The 17,360-nt window shown below is 51.6% G+C and overlaps 2 protein-coding genes across 2 annotated transcripts; one reads left to right on the forward strand and one right to left on the reverse strand.

The window, feature by feature from the left end:
• Positions 1 to 7,282: 7,282 nt before the first annotated feature.
• On the forward strand, positions 7,283 to 10,234 carry LOC144728272 (phospholipase A and acyltransferase 1-like). Its single transcript, XM_078607581.1, has 3 exons — positions 7,283 to 7,418; positions 8,685 to 8,953; positions 10,106 to 10,234. The coding sequence occupies exons 1-3, from the start codon at positions 7,283 to 7,285 to the stop codon at positions 10,208 to 10,210; spliced, it is 510 nt and encodes a 169-aa protein (XP_078463707.1). The 3' UTR covers positions 10,211 to 10,234.
• Positions 10,235 to 11,951: 1,717 nt separating this feature from the next.
• On the reverse strand, positions 11,952 to 17,052 carry POLR2D (RNA polymerase II subunit D). Its single transcript, XM_078607666.1, has 4 exons — positions 16,684 to 17,052; positions 14,799 to 14,979; positions 14,146 to 14,241; positions 11,952 to 13,494 (listed from the first exon to the last, which is right to left on the reverse strand). The coding sequence occupies exons 1-4, from the start codon at positions 16,754 to 16,756 to the stop codon at positions 13,416 to 13,418; spliced, it is 429 nt and encodes a 142-aa protein (XP_078463792.1). The 5' UTR covers positions 16,757 to 17,052; the 3' UTR covers positions 11,952 to 13,415.
• Between the last annotated feature and the right edge of the window lie 308 nt (positions 17,053 to 17,360).

Genomic DNA, 17,360 nt, shown 5'->3' on the forward strand with positions numbered 1-17,360 from the left:
CCTTGTCTCAGCTTTGCCGACTTACCCCTCGGCACGGCCTTTCGACTGCTTGCACCACGATTGCACATACGTCATGAACTCATCACAAAAGCGGCTCCTCTTACCGCTTCACGGAAGGGGGTCCCGTTACAGCAGCGTGTGAGTAAAATGCATGGCTCTTCATGTATAATGCAGGGCGCCGCTTGTGCACGTGCTTGAACACGCCGGCAGTGGCACTTGGCCCAGGATGTAATTCCGCAGGCGAGGTCCTGTACATTGGGCCTGCCATTGTAATCGGCGTTGCCCATCGCTCATATGAAGCTAAAATATGCTCTGTTTTATTATCACTACGCTTGGTTTACCCAGGAAAGCCTCACCGAGTCTCAAGACTCTTTTCAGGAGGAGCGTGTGGGTGGAAAGTCATACCAAGTCGTAGGACTTTTTTAGGAGGGTCCTGCCACGCTGAATATAATGAGATTAGTGGGACAAAACCGGAGCACCCGGAGAAAAACCCCCACGCGTGCGAGAGGGGCCAACACAGATGGAGTGCGCAGACGGCGATTAGTCCACTTGCCGTACTGCCTTCTTGTCCGCGAGGCAGGGAGTTTCACAACGTGGGTGTGTGGTGATCTGCCGACCCTCCCTGCTACATCCACAGGTGCTGGGTTAGAGGCCGCCACGTGCAGCATCATAGCCGCCCTGCTCAGCTGTCACTGCGCCATGCACGCGGTTGCCATTCGGGAGGTTCACGTCGCCGCGATCTGCCGTCGCGCGATGCCGGTCCGGTACACGCGTGAGGAAGGCGCGGGGCGTACCCTGCCTCGGGCCAATTGTGCAAATCTCACAGCCCCTGTGGCAGAAATCAGGGGTCGCGTTGATCAGCAAGAGCTCGGTGCCGTGCCCGTATTGTTATAGACACGTGTGTGGCACAAGGGTGGCACAGTCGGGTTTTTTACAATCGAGTTTAATTGTCTTTTTTATATTAAACCCGATCATCTGAGATTGGGAGAAATCCGGGTTAATTGGTTCTAATTGCGGCATCCGAGCGGAACTTCTCAACGATGGGCTTCATCCATTCCAAGCTAAGGAACTCACTGGCGCCCACGATTGTGGAGAAGCTCGTGTTCATCAAGACCAACCTGCCCGCCGCATTCTACGACTACCCCGTGCCCGACGGCCCCCCCGAGTACGATAACAGCACCGACGAGGAAGCAGCCTAAGCCTTGGATGAGAGTTTCGTATTCATAACACCAGGTTTTAATTCCGCGAAATCGGGTTTAATTGTATTAAAGAAAAAACCCGATGCCTGTCGCTGGAAAAAAATCGGGTTTTTTCCACCCATGGGGCATGTGACGGCTGCTTTACAAAAAAACTATTCAAATCTATTTGACCAGATAATGCCCCACTTCGCTATACAGCTCTTTTTCAGAAGCGACCTGGCCACAATTGATAGCTCAACGAAGTGGCTTATCACGCGGCAATATATAGCAGCCAAATACTCTAAACGCGTGTTTCTAAATGTGGAGGGGGAAAACCCGGAGGACCCGGAGAAAAATCCACGCGACCACGGGGAGAAAGACACGCAAACTCCAAATATACAGGCATCGGGGTCGCGATCGAACCCACGATTTCCTGTATACCAAGCAAGGTAGTTATCATCTCGCCAACGTGGCGTCCATGTATATTCATGTATATTGTACATGGGGCGGACGTGTTTGCTATTTCAGCGGTAACTCATGTTGCGGGAAAGGAATTTCAAGTTGCAAAATCGCGTACAGCGTTGTGCTTTGTGAGCTATCCCCGGGTTTCCCGCGGTGTCCAGCGGTTCCTATTCGGCTGCTCAGTGCTGGTTGAGGCTCTGCTATTAGACACCAGCGCCTCCACCACCACCCGCCACCACCACCACTACCCGCAACCACTATCTGCCACCACCACAACCACCACCCACTACCATCAACTACCACAATCATCACCACCACCGCCACCACCAACCACCACTATCGCCACCCGCCACCACCATCACAACCACAATCCAAAAGTGCAAAGACAAGGATCCACCCTATAGCTTTAACAGACTGTTGGGGCAAGTGTTGTTAGCGAGCACCTTTGAAAGCCGGCACTGTGGCACACGAGGGGGTGGGTGGCCAGCACCACGCCCGACCGCCTTTGTCTCCCTGAGTGGCGATGTTTACTACACACCGCACCAGGTACTCATTTGAGACTGAGTCGACCTAGTGGAGGCCCAAGGACCGGTTCAGATAATCGTCACTGATATTGGCCGTTGGTGGGAATCGAACTCTGGCCGCATGGGTTCGTAGCGCTAACCGCTCCACCATGCACCGCTTCCCCATACACCACTTCAGCGGTCCACTAGCGGCCCCTGGTGACCTTTAGCGCGCCCCCCCCCCCCCCCACACACTGACGATGTCTCATCGGCGAAAATGCCCCCCACCTCCCCTCTGAAAAGTAGTGAAGAACACTGAATTCGATCCATCTCCAACCACCGCCGCCTACCGCTGCAGGCTGAGTACCGCTCGTGTTGCCGGCGTTGCCGAGTCAGAGGTTCCCCGCCTCAGTGGAGCTGACTCGGCAGGTCTACGACTCCCCCACCACCACCACTACCCCCGAGTAAACAATGGGACGTTTTCCACTGCGCGATGCGCGCTTCGCATCAGTGGTCGCGAGCCCCCGTGTGGCATTCGGGACCCGGGCAGAGAGAGAGCGGCAGAGGGCATGGTCCTGTCCACTGCGCGTGGCGTGATAGCCTCAGCACTGCACCCCTAACTGGTGAGTTGTTGTGTGTGTGTGCAAAAGAAATACCTACTTACATACACGTACTATACGGCCCTTTGACAATCCACTGCTGGATGAAGGCCACTACAATCGGGTTGCCAGTGGTCTGGGGTTGACCCGGACATTCCGGGTATTAGCACGTATCTATTCGGGGTGGCAGGAATTGCTTTGTATCGCCACCTGGTATCCGTAAAGCGTGAAAAACAATGTTTTGCAGTTTTCTCAATAGACATCGGTGACTGAAAACGATGCTTGGGGTTTGGCGGAGGGTGGACAAAGTTGTTCTGTTCTTGCGTACGATGGCAAGCAGCGATATGTTCGAAATGCCAATGTGTAGGTCTGCTACGAGAGGGCTTCACGAGAGAGAGAGAGAATTCGTGGAGTTTTGCTGTTCCTCCTCCGTCGAAGAGGCGCAGACGACAGTGGGTTTCTGAGTTTTGTTTTGGGTTAGATCGCGTAAATATAGAAATGTGTCGTTACAACCCGCCACCACCCGACACAGCCAACTAGTAAGGGTTGTCACGTAAACAGAACGTGGCCAATTCGTCACTAGTACAGCACTAACCGGTGTGTTGGAGAGCCAAGCCACAACATGTACGATCTGAGTACGATGTTTCGCCAGTAATTACAACTAGCTTCATCAGGCGACAGCCAGATTTGTGGAGAAGTCCACCTGTTTCTGTCCTTATAATGAGGCGTAGATGTGGTGACCACGCTTCTGCGCTCTTGCGAAAAGTGGGGGGGGGATTAATGAGTCAAAGTACATTATGCATGCCTATTATGCGAACCCTTTGATCTTATCCTTCCCAGTCCATTGTGTGTGTAATGTAGTAACTCGGCGGCAGACGACTTCACGGGTAGCACACTCTTTATTTCACCAACTTCGTTCCACAGGTGACTAACACCCACTGTAGTATCTCGGGTGACAAACACCCACTGTAGTATCTCGGGTGACAACCACCCACTCAGCTACTCGGGTGACCAACACCCACTTAGCTACTCTGGCGACTAACGCCCACTGAGCTACTCGGGTGACCAACACCCACTTAGCTACTCTGGCGACTAACGCCCACTGAGCTACTCGAGTGACCAACACCCACTTAGCTACTCTGGCGACTAACGCCCACTGAGCTACTCGGGACACACCCTGCCGGGGTGTCCGTCTCGACTGTGGGTCCCCCAGCCCCGACCCACGTGGGCGTCGGACCACGGGTCCCACAGTCTCGCCTCCGAGCCACACAGGGCCCCGGTCCCTACAAGGACAGCGGGACTAGGGGTCTCGGGGCACTATGTCTTCAACTCCGTCTTCGATCTTCAACTGGTTAACAACCCCGAGTGCTCTCGCGCGTCCCCCTTTATACCCCACCTGCGGACGTCGCTGAGAGCACCCATCCTATTTGACCAATCACTGGGCGCTGGCTACGATCCTGTTTTCCCACATCTCAGCGTGCCTCACCACCCACGCCGCGCCGCCCCGTCATCCGTCACTCCCGGCGCGCGCGTCCATACCACGCCCACAACGCGTGCCCAACCCCGCACCCCGTGCCGCCCCGTGATCCATCACTGTCACAGTCGGCGCGCGTCAACACCACCACTACATGTGTATAAAAATGGGGTTATAATAACACACCTGTGTGCTGTACTTGTAACGAATTGGCATGCTCTGTGTACGTGACACACCGTACTGATTGGCTGTGTCGGGTGGTGGCGGGTTTAACGACACGTTTATATTTACGCGATCTCACCCAAAAACAAACCTATATTATGTATGATATTGGTCGCGAGAGGCTGCGTGTTAAACCACAGTGGGTTGACGATATGGGTCATAGTTTGGGGTCCATGGCCACAGAATCTTATATATATAATTTATATGTACGGTATATATTTACAAAATTGCTTCCTCATTCGCATCAATGCGTTACACGCATCTATACACGACGTGTTATTCTTTCACAAAAGTCGTTCGGGATTCACGGCGAGAGATTGTTGTGAAAGAAGTGACATCTGGACTGGTTCACGTCACAGTCGGGGTTGAGACGTGTAGGGGGGGGGGTGGTGCAGATGCAGAGACGACAACCAACAATTTCACAGTCAGGTGGTCAATTGAGACAGCAGATAACCGCATCAGGAGTAGAGCAGAGTGCATCGCTGTGAAGATGCCTCCTTCAGAAGTTGTGTATGGGGGCATTGTGTCCTTTATGCGTTGTTACGGTCTGTTCCGGATGACCACAGTGGCACACTCCTACCGGGGAGTTTTTTTTTATTTCCCATTTGTGCATCAGGTATCCGCACCTGACATGGTTTGTGCAGTGGATGTGGTTCAGGGTGGACCGTGAGCAGCTTCGTGGAGTATCTCCCGCGTCGGCTCCTTCACAACTCGGTGTCCGTGAGTTCTTTTGAACTCCATTCGGCTCCCTAGGCTCCATCGGGGTTGTATTTCGCATTGTCGATGGTTAAGCGTGCGGGTTCCGGAAAGGGGCTTGCGTGGCTTTCAAGCGACGACGGCGAAGGGGGCATTGTCGACGTCGTCCTCGTTTAAATTGGGAAGGGGGCGACTGTTTTCCTCCATTCGCAGGACTTTCCGTGGGGGGGGAGGGGGGGGAGTCGCAGGGTTGCGGGTGGACGCGGTTGGGGTGAGAGATTTGTGACACAACACGTGGGCGTGATTGTTAAACCACGAAGTTCGAGATCACGGTTTCGGAACGGTCTCTATGCCCCATGGACTGTGGCAGCAGGCAGGCAGCAGGCAGCAGCACGGCCGTGCGGTGTCCGGTGAGCGGCATCAGTTAGCACCACCACCAGCAGCAACGCTCTTGTTCTTGCTGCCGTCGCTGGAATCCGCTGGAACGCTGCTGGGTCATCATCACGGGGGCGGGTGGCGATCTCCGGCCACGAAAGCGCTCGCGCGGCACTTTGCATTGAACGGCAGCCGACAACAACACGGGGCTTTGAAGGCAGCGAGGGACCCGCGATTACGCTGCACCGGCCCCGTTTTGCGTCAATCCGCCGCTGCATGGAGGGCCCAACCACGGCCCGTGCGTGGGTCACGGCCGCGCGGGGTTGTGTGATGGAAACAGACGCGTGGGAGCGTAGAAGTGCAGCACAACAAATACATTTCGTGCGCGCCGCCCGCTGCAGCCACGACGCAGCCGTGCCGGTGGCCTCCAACGACCTCGATTTGGTCGAGGCTGGGAGCGTAGAGATTGGGCGGAGTGCAGTGCAACACTGGATTTTGCTGCACTGCCCTCCGTTGACAACGTAGCCCGCAGCAGCAGCAGCAGCAGCCTGTGGCACCTGTTTCGCGCATAGCGGTTGCTCCATCCAAGCGCTATGCAGGCTCAGTCCTGCTTGGCTTCCGATATCTCGGAAGCCATGGGGTTCATTCCCGGCGATTCCGGCAAATGAGGGAGTCGTCGATCGCTGTGGATCAGGCATTACGTTGCATTCATTGCCTTGTATAAGCTCCACGTTCGAGGCATTTATAGGCTGATAAAGTACAACACGGATACCAAATTAAACGGACAGCTCATGATTGTGTATATGAAATTTAGGATTGAAGCTTTCGTGACTGCAGTCTTTTGAATACGCGGTCAACCAGGTTAGTGTCTAACTGTGTTGTTGGCCGACTGGTTTGCGTCACATACAGTTTCTAAGGTCTGGTGAGTTTCTCGTCTCCCATCTTCTTGTTGCATTTGTTTACGTGCAGTTTGCCGTTCTCTATGTGCCATGTACGTGGTGTCCCCCTGTGTGTTCCCTCGCTACGTGTTTCACCCCATGTCCACCTGACGATGAGCGCTTGTGTTGCGTTCGAAACGTCGTGATTTATTTATAAAATATATTTTATTTCTACACACGTGACTTTACCGAAAAAACCAATGAATATATGAAATTTATCAGCCGATGCGCAAATGGGAAATTAAAACCGCGGTCATCCAGAAGAGACCGCAACAACGCTTAATGACGCAATGCCCCGATTCACAAACACGAAGGAGACATCATCACAGCGAAACACTCCGCGCTGCTCCTGACGCCGTGGTCTGGGCTTGAACACCCTGGATGTGAAATTGTAGTCGTCGTCTCTGCATCGACATCAGCCATACGAGAGAAGAAGAAGAATAAGAACAGTAAGTGTTTTACAGCTCCAGAGACAGTTGCAGAACCTGCACGAATGTTGGACTTCTTTCGCACCGTACGTAGCCAACCATGATCATGAATCACCCCGCGTCAGGGCCGCCAGTGGCCCGCTGGCCTTGCAAATGAAGAACCACTGCCGTAGCCCTTCGATGGCAGTGTTCCTTCTATGGCGGAGGGAAGACTTTCGAGAGGAAGATTCACTGCATCTTTTCGGCAAGGAGAGAAGGTTACCACCACCGCCAACCTGGCCCTCTCCCGCTCGCTGTTGTTGCCGCTCCCTGCCGCCCACCACACGATAACCCCCTCCTCCTCACCACCCCGCCGCCCCCCTCCGACCGCCCCCTTCCTCAGCGATCGAGCGAGGGATCGATCGTCGATGTTCGCGCTGGAGCCGGTCGTGCCCTCCGGGGACCCGCCCCAGCCGGGCGACCTCATCGAGATCTTCCGCGCCGCGTACCAGCACTGGGCCCTCTACCTGGGCGAGGACCTGGTCGTCAACATCGTACCGCACGGTGAGCGACACACGTCGCCGACACGCCGCGCGCTTGTCTCTCTCTTGGTCCGTGTACTCGCTACGGCTCATTTATTTTTGTTCGACAGGATGAGAACCCAGATAGGCCAGGGATAATGTCATTTGCATGAGTTACCTTGGGAATTAGAAATACACTAAACACACAAAAGCATTTCTAAATGATAGTCTTCGATCGAGATTTAACAGCAAAATTAAATTGTGCTGAAACAAAAAACTATTTTTTATTTTGCTCGGTAAGGCCCACTGAGCTGGATAGCTCTTTTTTAGAAGCGACCTGGCCACAAATGATAGCTCAACGAAGTGGTTTATCACGTGGACATTTATAACAGCCGAATACTCGAAACGCACAAAAGCAGGAAACCCCCAACGTGCCATGCCCAGCGTGATGCGGCTGATGATGCCATTGATGTCACAAAGCCTCGCACATCACCTCCCGTACAGCGGCACACGTGGGCATGCTGGAACATGTTACGTAAACCATGCGTGTGGATTCACACTGCGGGTGTACTGACCGTGTGAACGTGCGTCGCCAGCGTCACAGTGGACGTTCAAGATCCCAGTGACGTTATCAGAAAGAAACAAAATGAAGAGTAGGCCGTGCAGGTCGGCGTCATGGTCCGAATTTGTCAAATTTGAAAAATAATCAAAAGCAACATTCGCCACTTACCGACACTTGCAGGCCGGTGCTTCGTCATTTTGGACATGAAAAAGAGCTTCATTGCTCATCGGATTCCTCCAGTATATTTTGATTGTGATGTTGTGCCACACAGGGGCAGCTGTCTTCAATGCTGAGCACTGTAGTTCCAGTCTGTTCTCGTGTAACGCGGTAGTTGCGTTCCTCAAGAACACAGCGTTACGGTGCGTACGCAGGCTGAACAAAGACGGAGACGCGTGGGTAGCATCTAGAAGCATCCAGCAGCATCCCACTGCCTCGTGCGACGCTACGCCGGAGCAGCCATACATTCCTACTCGCGCTGGGACGTAGTTCCGTTCACTCAATCGCGTTATATCCAATTCGCATCTGCGTTATAACAAAAACGTGTCCCCTAATACATTAATCGCGTTATATCCAATTCGCGTTATGAAAACACGCGGCGTTACAGGAGAGCAGGCTGTGTTGAGACGAGGTGTGACGTAAGGCGCCTCCAAAACGTGCATTAAAGTGCCACGTAAATCCGCCAAAAAAATCATTAACTTTTATTGTTTGGGCCTCACCGTACCTCGACGGCGAATTCCGTGCCGCAAGACTCGGGCGCGCCGGCCTGCTCGGCGAGCGCCAAGTCAGTGCTGTCCCGGCGCGCCGTCGTGCGGCTGCAGTGCCTCGCCGACGCGGTGGGGCCCGACGCGTTCCGCGTCAACAACAAGTACGACGACCGGCACGCGCCGCTGCCCGCGGCCGAGATCGTGCGGCGGGCGCGGCGCCTCGTCGACCGCGACGTCTCCTACGACCTCCTGGGCAGCAACTGCGAGCACTTCGTGACGCTGCTGCGCTACGGGGAGGCCGTGTCGGACCAGGTGAGGCCGCTCGGGGGGGGGGGGGGGTGAGTGAGGGGCGACGTGGGCACCAGGGTGGGGTGGGGCCGGCTGGCTGGCTGGCCGGCCAGGCACCTACCCAACCACCCAGCTAGCCAGCCACTAAACCAGCCACCTACCCAACCAGCCAGACAGCCACTCAACCAGCCAACCAGCTACTCAACCAATCACCCAGCTAGCCACCTACCCAACCAATCAGCTAGCCACCTAGCCAACCAAGCAGTCAGCCACCCACCCAGCCATCCATCTAACCAACCAGCCACCCACCCAAACAACCAACCATTAGCACGGTTGGCACCTCAAGTAAGCACAATTGGCTACGTATGGTGCGAAAGAAAGTTCAGCTTACATTCCGTAACGTACGTCACGTGCGACGGCGGGGGATTGCAAAAAATCCGCAGGAGCCTGTGGAGGTAAATCAAACCAAATGGGGAGAAACGTGAAAACAACAAAACAAAGACCGTCTCGCCAAAATCGGCCTCCCAGTGACTTCCCGTACGTCTCCACAAAGATTCGCCTCGCGGGGAACGCGAACTCATTAGCGACGGTGAAGCGCTGCGGCTCTGCGAGCGAGTGGCTTGAGCAGCGGGCTCTTCCCGGAGGGCATTGAAACCTTGAGACGTCGTTCTCGGCACGAGGCTTTGATAAGACGAGGTCAGTGTCGGTGTTTGTGAAGCGGCTTGCCTGGAGGGGGCCCCTCTTGCTCCGGCTTCATCGTGTTCATGATTGGCAAGCGGAGACCGAAAATTACAAAACAGCTCGCAGCAATTGGCACGACTGAAGTTGTAATGAATAAGGGTTGTTTCTTGGGTTGCGCAAGACGATAGAAACTTGGGAGCAGAGCATTGCGACGTAAGTCTTGTGGCCTGCAGTGTGGCGAGTGGGTTCGTGGGTGGGTGTGTTGTTTTAACCTGCAGTGCGGTGTTTGAGCAACAGTACGGATGAGACAAAAAACAACAAGTCTGCTAGACCAAGTCGTCAGCATGGGTGGAGAAATCAATAAGTGAAATTCACAGGAACAGTGACCACACTCGGAGCAACAAGATGAGTGATGTGGAGGTGTCCGTAAGCGAGCGAATCGGTGAGTTTGTGGGATCATCCGTCCACCTGCTTAACGCTGAACGCTCGTGGCAGGTGTCGCACGCCATGGGCGCCGTGGGGCTGGTGGCGACCGTGGCCGGACTCTTCTCCCTCTTGGGCATCATCCGCAGCCGCACGGCCATGCGAGACTCCTCCTGACTGTCCCTCTTTCACTCACACAGCCTCAACGCCCAAGGGCTCACACGCGCGCGCATCGATGTTCGCAATCCACAAAGGGGTTAGCCGACCGCTTGAGGATAGGGGTGCCGTGGCGGCCTCTGCCAGGCTGGGGGGGGGGAGGTCTGCGCGTTACGGCGTCGTCCCCCATCGCAATTCTCGAGAGGTCCGGTTCGTTAACAACTGCATGCTCCCGACTTATTCATGCAGTCTGTTCTCCTATAACGCCGCGTGTTGTTTTCATGACGCGAATTGGATATAACGCGATGAATGTTATCAGGGAACACATTTTTTATAACGCGGATGCGAATCGGGTATAATGCGATCGAGCGAACGGAACGACGTCGCAGCGCGAGTAGGAACAAGCGGTTGTGCGGCTGCCTCGGCGTAGCGTCGCACGAGGCAGCGGGATGCTGCTGGATGCTTCTAGATGCAACCCACACGCCTCGGTCTTTGCTCAGCCTGCATTACGCATCCCACGTGTTTTCGCGGACTTTACCTACATTATTTATTGTGACGCGATTTTTCCAAAACGCGGTGTTTTTTAGGAACGCAACATCTGCATTATAGAACACGACTGTTCGTACGCACATAACCCGACCCAAACCTACTCGACATGAACACGTTTAAAGGTCAAGAGGTCATCATGCCATATACTGTTGATGCCCCCCTCCAATGCCTGACCAGTTTCCTTCCATCTGGTCCGGTGTAGCTATTGTCCATTGCCGTCTAGATTAAGGGCTTCAGGTCTTCTCCCTGGTTGACGACCGCTGGGTGCCCGATCCAACGTCGGTCGACCCCCACGCCCCCCGATGTGCCCACACACCAAACATTCGCCTGACGCTCCCCCCACCAGTGCCTACACCCCCCGTCATGAATATTGTACAAGACGTGTATTCCACTGCACCTGGGGAATATCGTTATAGCCAAAGTAGACGCTCACAATCGGGCCCGTAACAACTGCCCACCATGCAGCGCAGCGGTGCCTTTGACCTCATTCCAATATCATCGCCACGGTGAGGTCGTGGGTTCGATCCAGATCCTGACGCGTGTAGATTTGGAGTTGGCGTGTTCTCCTCGCGGCCGCATGGATTTTTCTCCGGGTCCTTTCCCTCCACATTTAGAATCAACATGGGTTTACATTATTATCTACATAGCTCAGTGGGCCTTACCTGGTAAAATAAAAATCAAATAATTTGTTTAATAGTATTATATGAAGCATCGCAATTTGCGCAAGGTTTCCATTTAAGAATCGATTATGTGCGATCCCAGTTGTACTGTCTCGTTTGTTCTGCCCGAATTGTAGCCTCATGCTGCTTAAAAAATGTTCGTTCGTTCCATTAGCCTAAAAATAACACTTGCATTTGATTTGCATGAATAGTAAATACTGCTGTTACATATATACGACTCAATGGATGTACCTTGAAGGTAGGATTCCATTGTAATGGACGAATCATTCATTACATGCCTACGTACGACCCAACGTGTGTTGATGCCGATTGCCCCCCTTATATACAAGACGCGTGTCAGTGACGGTGATTTAAACCTCATTAAGGTGACGATGTCCTGACACTTGTCCTGATGTTGACGTGGGCCTCACACCGCCACAACTGGGCTTAGTTCACATTTGCGATTTGAAGGTTTAAATAAAATGCTTTGCAATCCATAAAATGTTGTGACTTGCCGTCGGGTGGATACGCACTAAGAACAACACGAACAAATGTTGCGAACAAATTTTTTTTTTATTCAAATGTAAGAAATAGAATAATTTACACTTTTCAGTCGTTCAGAAAATCTTCATAACTTGACAAAAATGGTGACATTCCCATAAAACTGCTTTGTACTGAATAGTAAATACTGTGATGTAACACACGAAGAAAAACCTGGACTGCATTCTGCGCAGCCATTCTGGCAACGGTCTTTAGAGTTGCCCGAGGCATGACCAATGAACTTTATTTTATCACAAAGAAATACAAATACATTTCTTAATAATCGACCAATATTTGTAATGGATAAAAGGCGACGGTGACGGATGTAGAATGTATTTGATTACGGTATTGATCTGCGTCAACCACCACTGCTACACATCGCAGAATGTTCAACCGCTCCCTATCACCTGTGGTTTTTCAATTGGGGAATATCATTCTATGCAGCCTGGTTTTAATGAATGATGAAAAATTAGGTGCCGTGGTGGCGAGATGTTATCTGCCTCACCTGGTATACAGGATGTTGTGGGTTCGACCCCGACAAAGGACCACTGTAGTTGAGGGTAGTTTCTTCTGTACTCGGTGGCAAGGTTATCACTTCTACCCACAAGCGATCCGGCAACTCACTGCAGTGCACACATTTCACTGCTGGATTGATAGTGATTGAACGATAAACCCAATGGTGCTAGTATCAGTGGTGCGATCATCACCAATTAGTGACCCTAGGCTTCTGTGGAAATTCAACGTTTCCATAGGAAAAGCAATTTTCTCAACAGTGGTTCATACTTTATAGACTTCATCAGGATGATTGACCGAGTTGGGCGGTGGTAGCGCATGCCTGTAATGCAGCACTGTGGGTGCGAGGGTCGGTGGATTGCACAGATGTGGCGAGACTCTCTTCCCATGGGCGTCGAGGAAGTGCCGTACCCTGGCTCGCCATAAATCGGTACAACTAGACTCACCGCCATGTGTTGCCATCTGTATTGGGGAAGAGTGTTGTGCCCTCGCACTCGTGGGTTTCCTCCCACTTGTATCAATAAACATGAATTGGCTGAAAACATCTTTAAAATAAAAGCCCAATGCTGGACCCTTCGATAATTTTTAATATGCAACATTTAGCACCCATATATACAAAGTATTAGCCAGGTGATAAGTACTTTCCTTCCTGTAATGAAAGGGCTGCATTTTCGTTTGAGGCAGGCAAATGTATCTGGCTAATTTGCCTTCACAAATGTTCCCATGCTATGTACCCCCATCTCCTCTAAAGCAGCATCTCTAGATTAAATCTCTCGCTGCTGCATCTCGACAATTTAATTTTGTTTTGCTTATCCCAACCCCCCACCAGCTTTTAACAAAGCCACATGTTAAACAAGTATACACTCAGTTGAACGTGTTCAGCGAAGATGCGTTTTTTTTGTACATTATCAGGCAGTGGTGTACGGAGTGAGACGTCAGGTGACTTTGCAATTCTGCCATCCACCTCAGTACTGGAAGCTCCGTTTCGTCTGAATGTCGTCCAGTATCTGCTGTAGTTCATCGTCCTCGAATCGACCCTCCAGGCTGCGAATGGCCAGCGTTCATGCACGGCATGGGTAGCAAGAGACGGGGAAAGTAAAAACACAGGATTTGAAGTCAGATGAGAATGTCCTGCACAGGTGCACATGCGTTATGTGAAACTCCACTAAAGTAGGGGTGAGATAGGAAAGCATGAAACAGGGGGTTTATTTATATACATATTACTTTCCCCAATTGTATCCCCCGATTGTGCTATCAGTCATGTAAAATATCCATTTGGATATCTCGCACACATGTTAGAGAACAGCCCAAAGAATTCGCTACCACAGAGCTACTTCCGAGATTCCTTCATGATGCCCTCTACACAGTACACTGTAGATGATATGTGTGGGCATCACTTTTCCATTTGCCTTGCCACCGAGAATAATGTTCATCTCATCACAGTAAAAGTGACACGTTTCATTCTCAGAGATGAAATTTAGTCCAATGAAGTGGACAACTAAATGCAATAAAAATATACATTGGTGACCAGACCGAGACGATCAACTCACTAAACTCAGGAATCTGGCGTAATCGCAGGCAACAGCCTGAACTCGAACCCAGGCTCTAAGTGGTTGGTGCCAGCTCAGCACTCTGACCTCAAGAGCCACCCAGACACCTCGAGCCCCGTTCTTAGCAGATAATGCGGGAAACTACCTGGGGATGAGAGCCTTGGCCTCCTCAGCTGTCTCAGGACACAGGTTGGCCAGACTCGCCAGCTCAAACTTGTGCAGCTTCTTCTGCAGCAGCAAACTGGGTCCGGGAGCCACAGCAACAACAATTAGCCATCAGGCAGGCCAAAGTGATGTGCTCACTGGGTGTGTCACAATCCATACATTGAGCACTGGTGGTGTCAGAATCCGTATACAAATCATTAGAAAAATTATAGAACAGCCTGTCCAACAGACCTGACCCTCACCACAAACCAATTTTAATGCAATGGGAAATCCCATTAAGATTCAATGGCTCCCACAGATTTTGAAACATTACAACATGTCTCATGCCAGGCTATTTTAATGGTAGAGAATATTAGCAGTGTCAGGGCAGATAAAGTGAAGCGTTGGATCACACCATAAATATAAATCATAATTATCTACGTAACCTTTAATATGACTTGTCATTCATTTAAACCAGTGGAACAACGTATACGGTCTTTGCATAGACTAGCCTCTTATTATATCGACCCCTACGACCTACTGATCACGCACTCTGCACAACATTACTCTCATTCCCCTAAAAAACAAACGCGTCTTGAGTGACGGTGGCTCCCTGGTTGTTCCCATGAGGCGACCCGGGGCGAGGCAGTCTACCTGCGCACGCTGGCGATGGTCTCGCGGTTCTTGAAGCGGCTGAAGCGGCCCGTGTAGTTGAGCGTCTTCATGAAGAGCTCGGACAGCTCCTGCTCGTCCTCGGCGCTCTCGTTCTGCTGCTTGCGGTGCTCCAGCAGCATGTGCACCTCGGAGATGAGCAGCGTCTCCGCGTTCTCAAACTCTGCGCGGAATTCACAGAACCCACCCCCCCTCGCGGGATTACAGGCGGCAACCTCAGAGACCATCGATGAAAAAGCGTCGCTCTCAGACTCTGCATAGAAGTCGTTTTGCTGCTCTGCCCACCACGTATTCCCGCAGACTGATAAACACGTTATGCACGGTGGTCACTCGTCCGAGCACGATCCGTGCCTCCGATTAGCACGGTTGGCTACGTACGTCGCGAAAGAAGTTCAACATACACCCAGGCTCAGTACTGATTAGCGTCCGAGATCGGGTGCAGTCCAGGGGATTTGGTCAATTTTGGCCACAGGCATATATGACAGTTAATCATTATAATGTAGCGATATCCCTGGTGCTGCCTATATAAACTGTTGGGGCAAGTGCTTTTAGCGAGCACCTATAAAGGCGGGCACGACGCACGAGGGAGGGGTGTGTCTTGCACGAGGTGCTCATTTAAGGCCGAGTCAACCTCAGGAAGGCCCAGGACCAGTTAACATAATCACTCGCCACTGATGGTTAGGGGCCGTCCATAAATGACGTCACGCACCTGGGGGGGGTCAGACATTTGTGACGATGTGTGACGAGGGGGGGGGTTCTTAATTAAATAGACTTTTAATAAATGTTTTCTCCTACAACATCAGAGTGCAACGGCACATTAAATACGCACTACAATGACAATAGTTTAAAGCGATTTGAAGCATGTTTTATTTTGGGGGGGGGGGGGGGGGGCAGAGCTTTGTCACGTCATATTTGAGGGGGGGGTCTGACTTTTTGTGACGAGGGGGGGGGGGTCAAAAATCGCGTGACGTCATTTATGGACGTCCCCATAGCGGTGGTTCCCAACAACTGCCCCGTAGCTCCTCCCCCCACACAGCTGCGACTCTGCGGCCGTCTGGAACGCTCTTCCTCCCGATATAAGGAAGCCACTGGAGTTATGCACTTTTAAATCATCTAGATTTTAAACTAATTTCTTTAGAACAGCTTTCTGCGTGTAGTGTGATATCCTTCCCCGCACCCCTAATTAGCACGGTTAGCTACGTGCAGTGCGAACATACATTACACATGTGTAAACACACACTTTAAGACATCTACAGTACACAATGACCTAGATATGTACAGCCCGGTTAGACAACAAGACACCTCCATCTGAACATAAAATATCACAACGGGTTGCTCTCAAAACCACATCAAATTGAACCAGACGGAGTAAATTACCATTTGTATAACATGTATGAAGCATTGCAACCACTGTACATTTGTTTTATATCGGCTAACACCGCTGATGTGTTACTGGCATCATCTCTTGAGCCTCGTGGGACGATGAACTCAACGACTCGACACATGCGTCAACAACCAATGGTCTTAAACTAACAAAAACATATAACAGGCAACGTTTCGGACAAAGGTCCTTATTCATAGCACATGAATGTCGAGGCCAGACAGAGTGGATACTCGGAGTCGGAGACTGTGGGACTCAATGAAAAGTAATTTAGTTAGAACTTCTCGTTATGCTTAGTGTAGTTATCCTCCCCCCGCACCTCCGATTGGCGCGGCTGGCTACGTACGGTGCGAAAGAAGTTACAAGACACACACGCGGTACGTAACAAGGCTGATCTGGAGATCCAAGACCCCTCATGCCGCTCTCTCTGGGCTTGAGCTCCCGTGTCAACCCCTCCTGCTGCCACCCCCCTCCCAGGCGGTTCACCCTTGGGGAACTGCAGCTGTGAGGCGTCTTCCTCGAAGTCGCCCTGCTTCGTGTCCACGCCGCCGGCCGCCATCGCCCAGCCCTTACGTTGCCTTCCCCGTGCCAGGCAATCGATTCGTGAGAATGTTAAGGGAATCGATTCCACATCCCGTAGGCGCAAAGGGTTTCCGCGCTGAGGAATCGATCCGCGGAAGAATCGCGAGCGCCTCGCGGGATCGAAGCTCTGTACTGTGGAGATTGGATCGAACTCGTACGAATCGATTCTTTTGGGATGCGTGACTCCGACGAATCGGAGCGTGTCACTATTAGCCGACGATTATGAACTTAAATGTTTTTTTTAGATTCGAGGCTTTCGTGACTGCAGGAATTAATCTATTTATTAATAATGATAATTATTTGATTTTCTACGTGACTTTAACGAAAAAACCAAAGAGTAAATGTTTTTTTCTTAAGTGTCACTCCCATTGGAAATTTTCCAAAATACAGTAAACGGATGAGCTGCCTGGCTGACCCTTAAAAACCAACACAATTTCGTATTTCCCAGAATGCTGGACGTAAATTATTTCATTTACATGTTATTAATACTGTACACCACTTACAGTACGCCGTCGTACCTACAATATTGCACAATACACCATTATACAGTACATCGTTGTACAGTGCATCGTTGTTACAGT

This window comes from Lampetra planeri, chromosome 28 (assembly GCF_965212315.1).
Source record: "Lampetra planeri chromosome 28, kcLamPlan1.2.h2, whole genome shotgun sequence".
NCBI classification, from domain to species: Eukaryota; Metazoa; Chordata; class Hyperoartia; order Petromyzontiformes; family Petromyzontidae; genus Lampetra; species Lampetra planeri.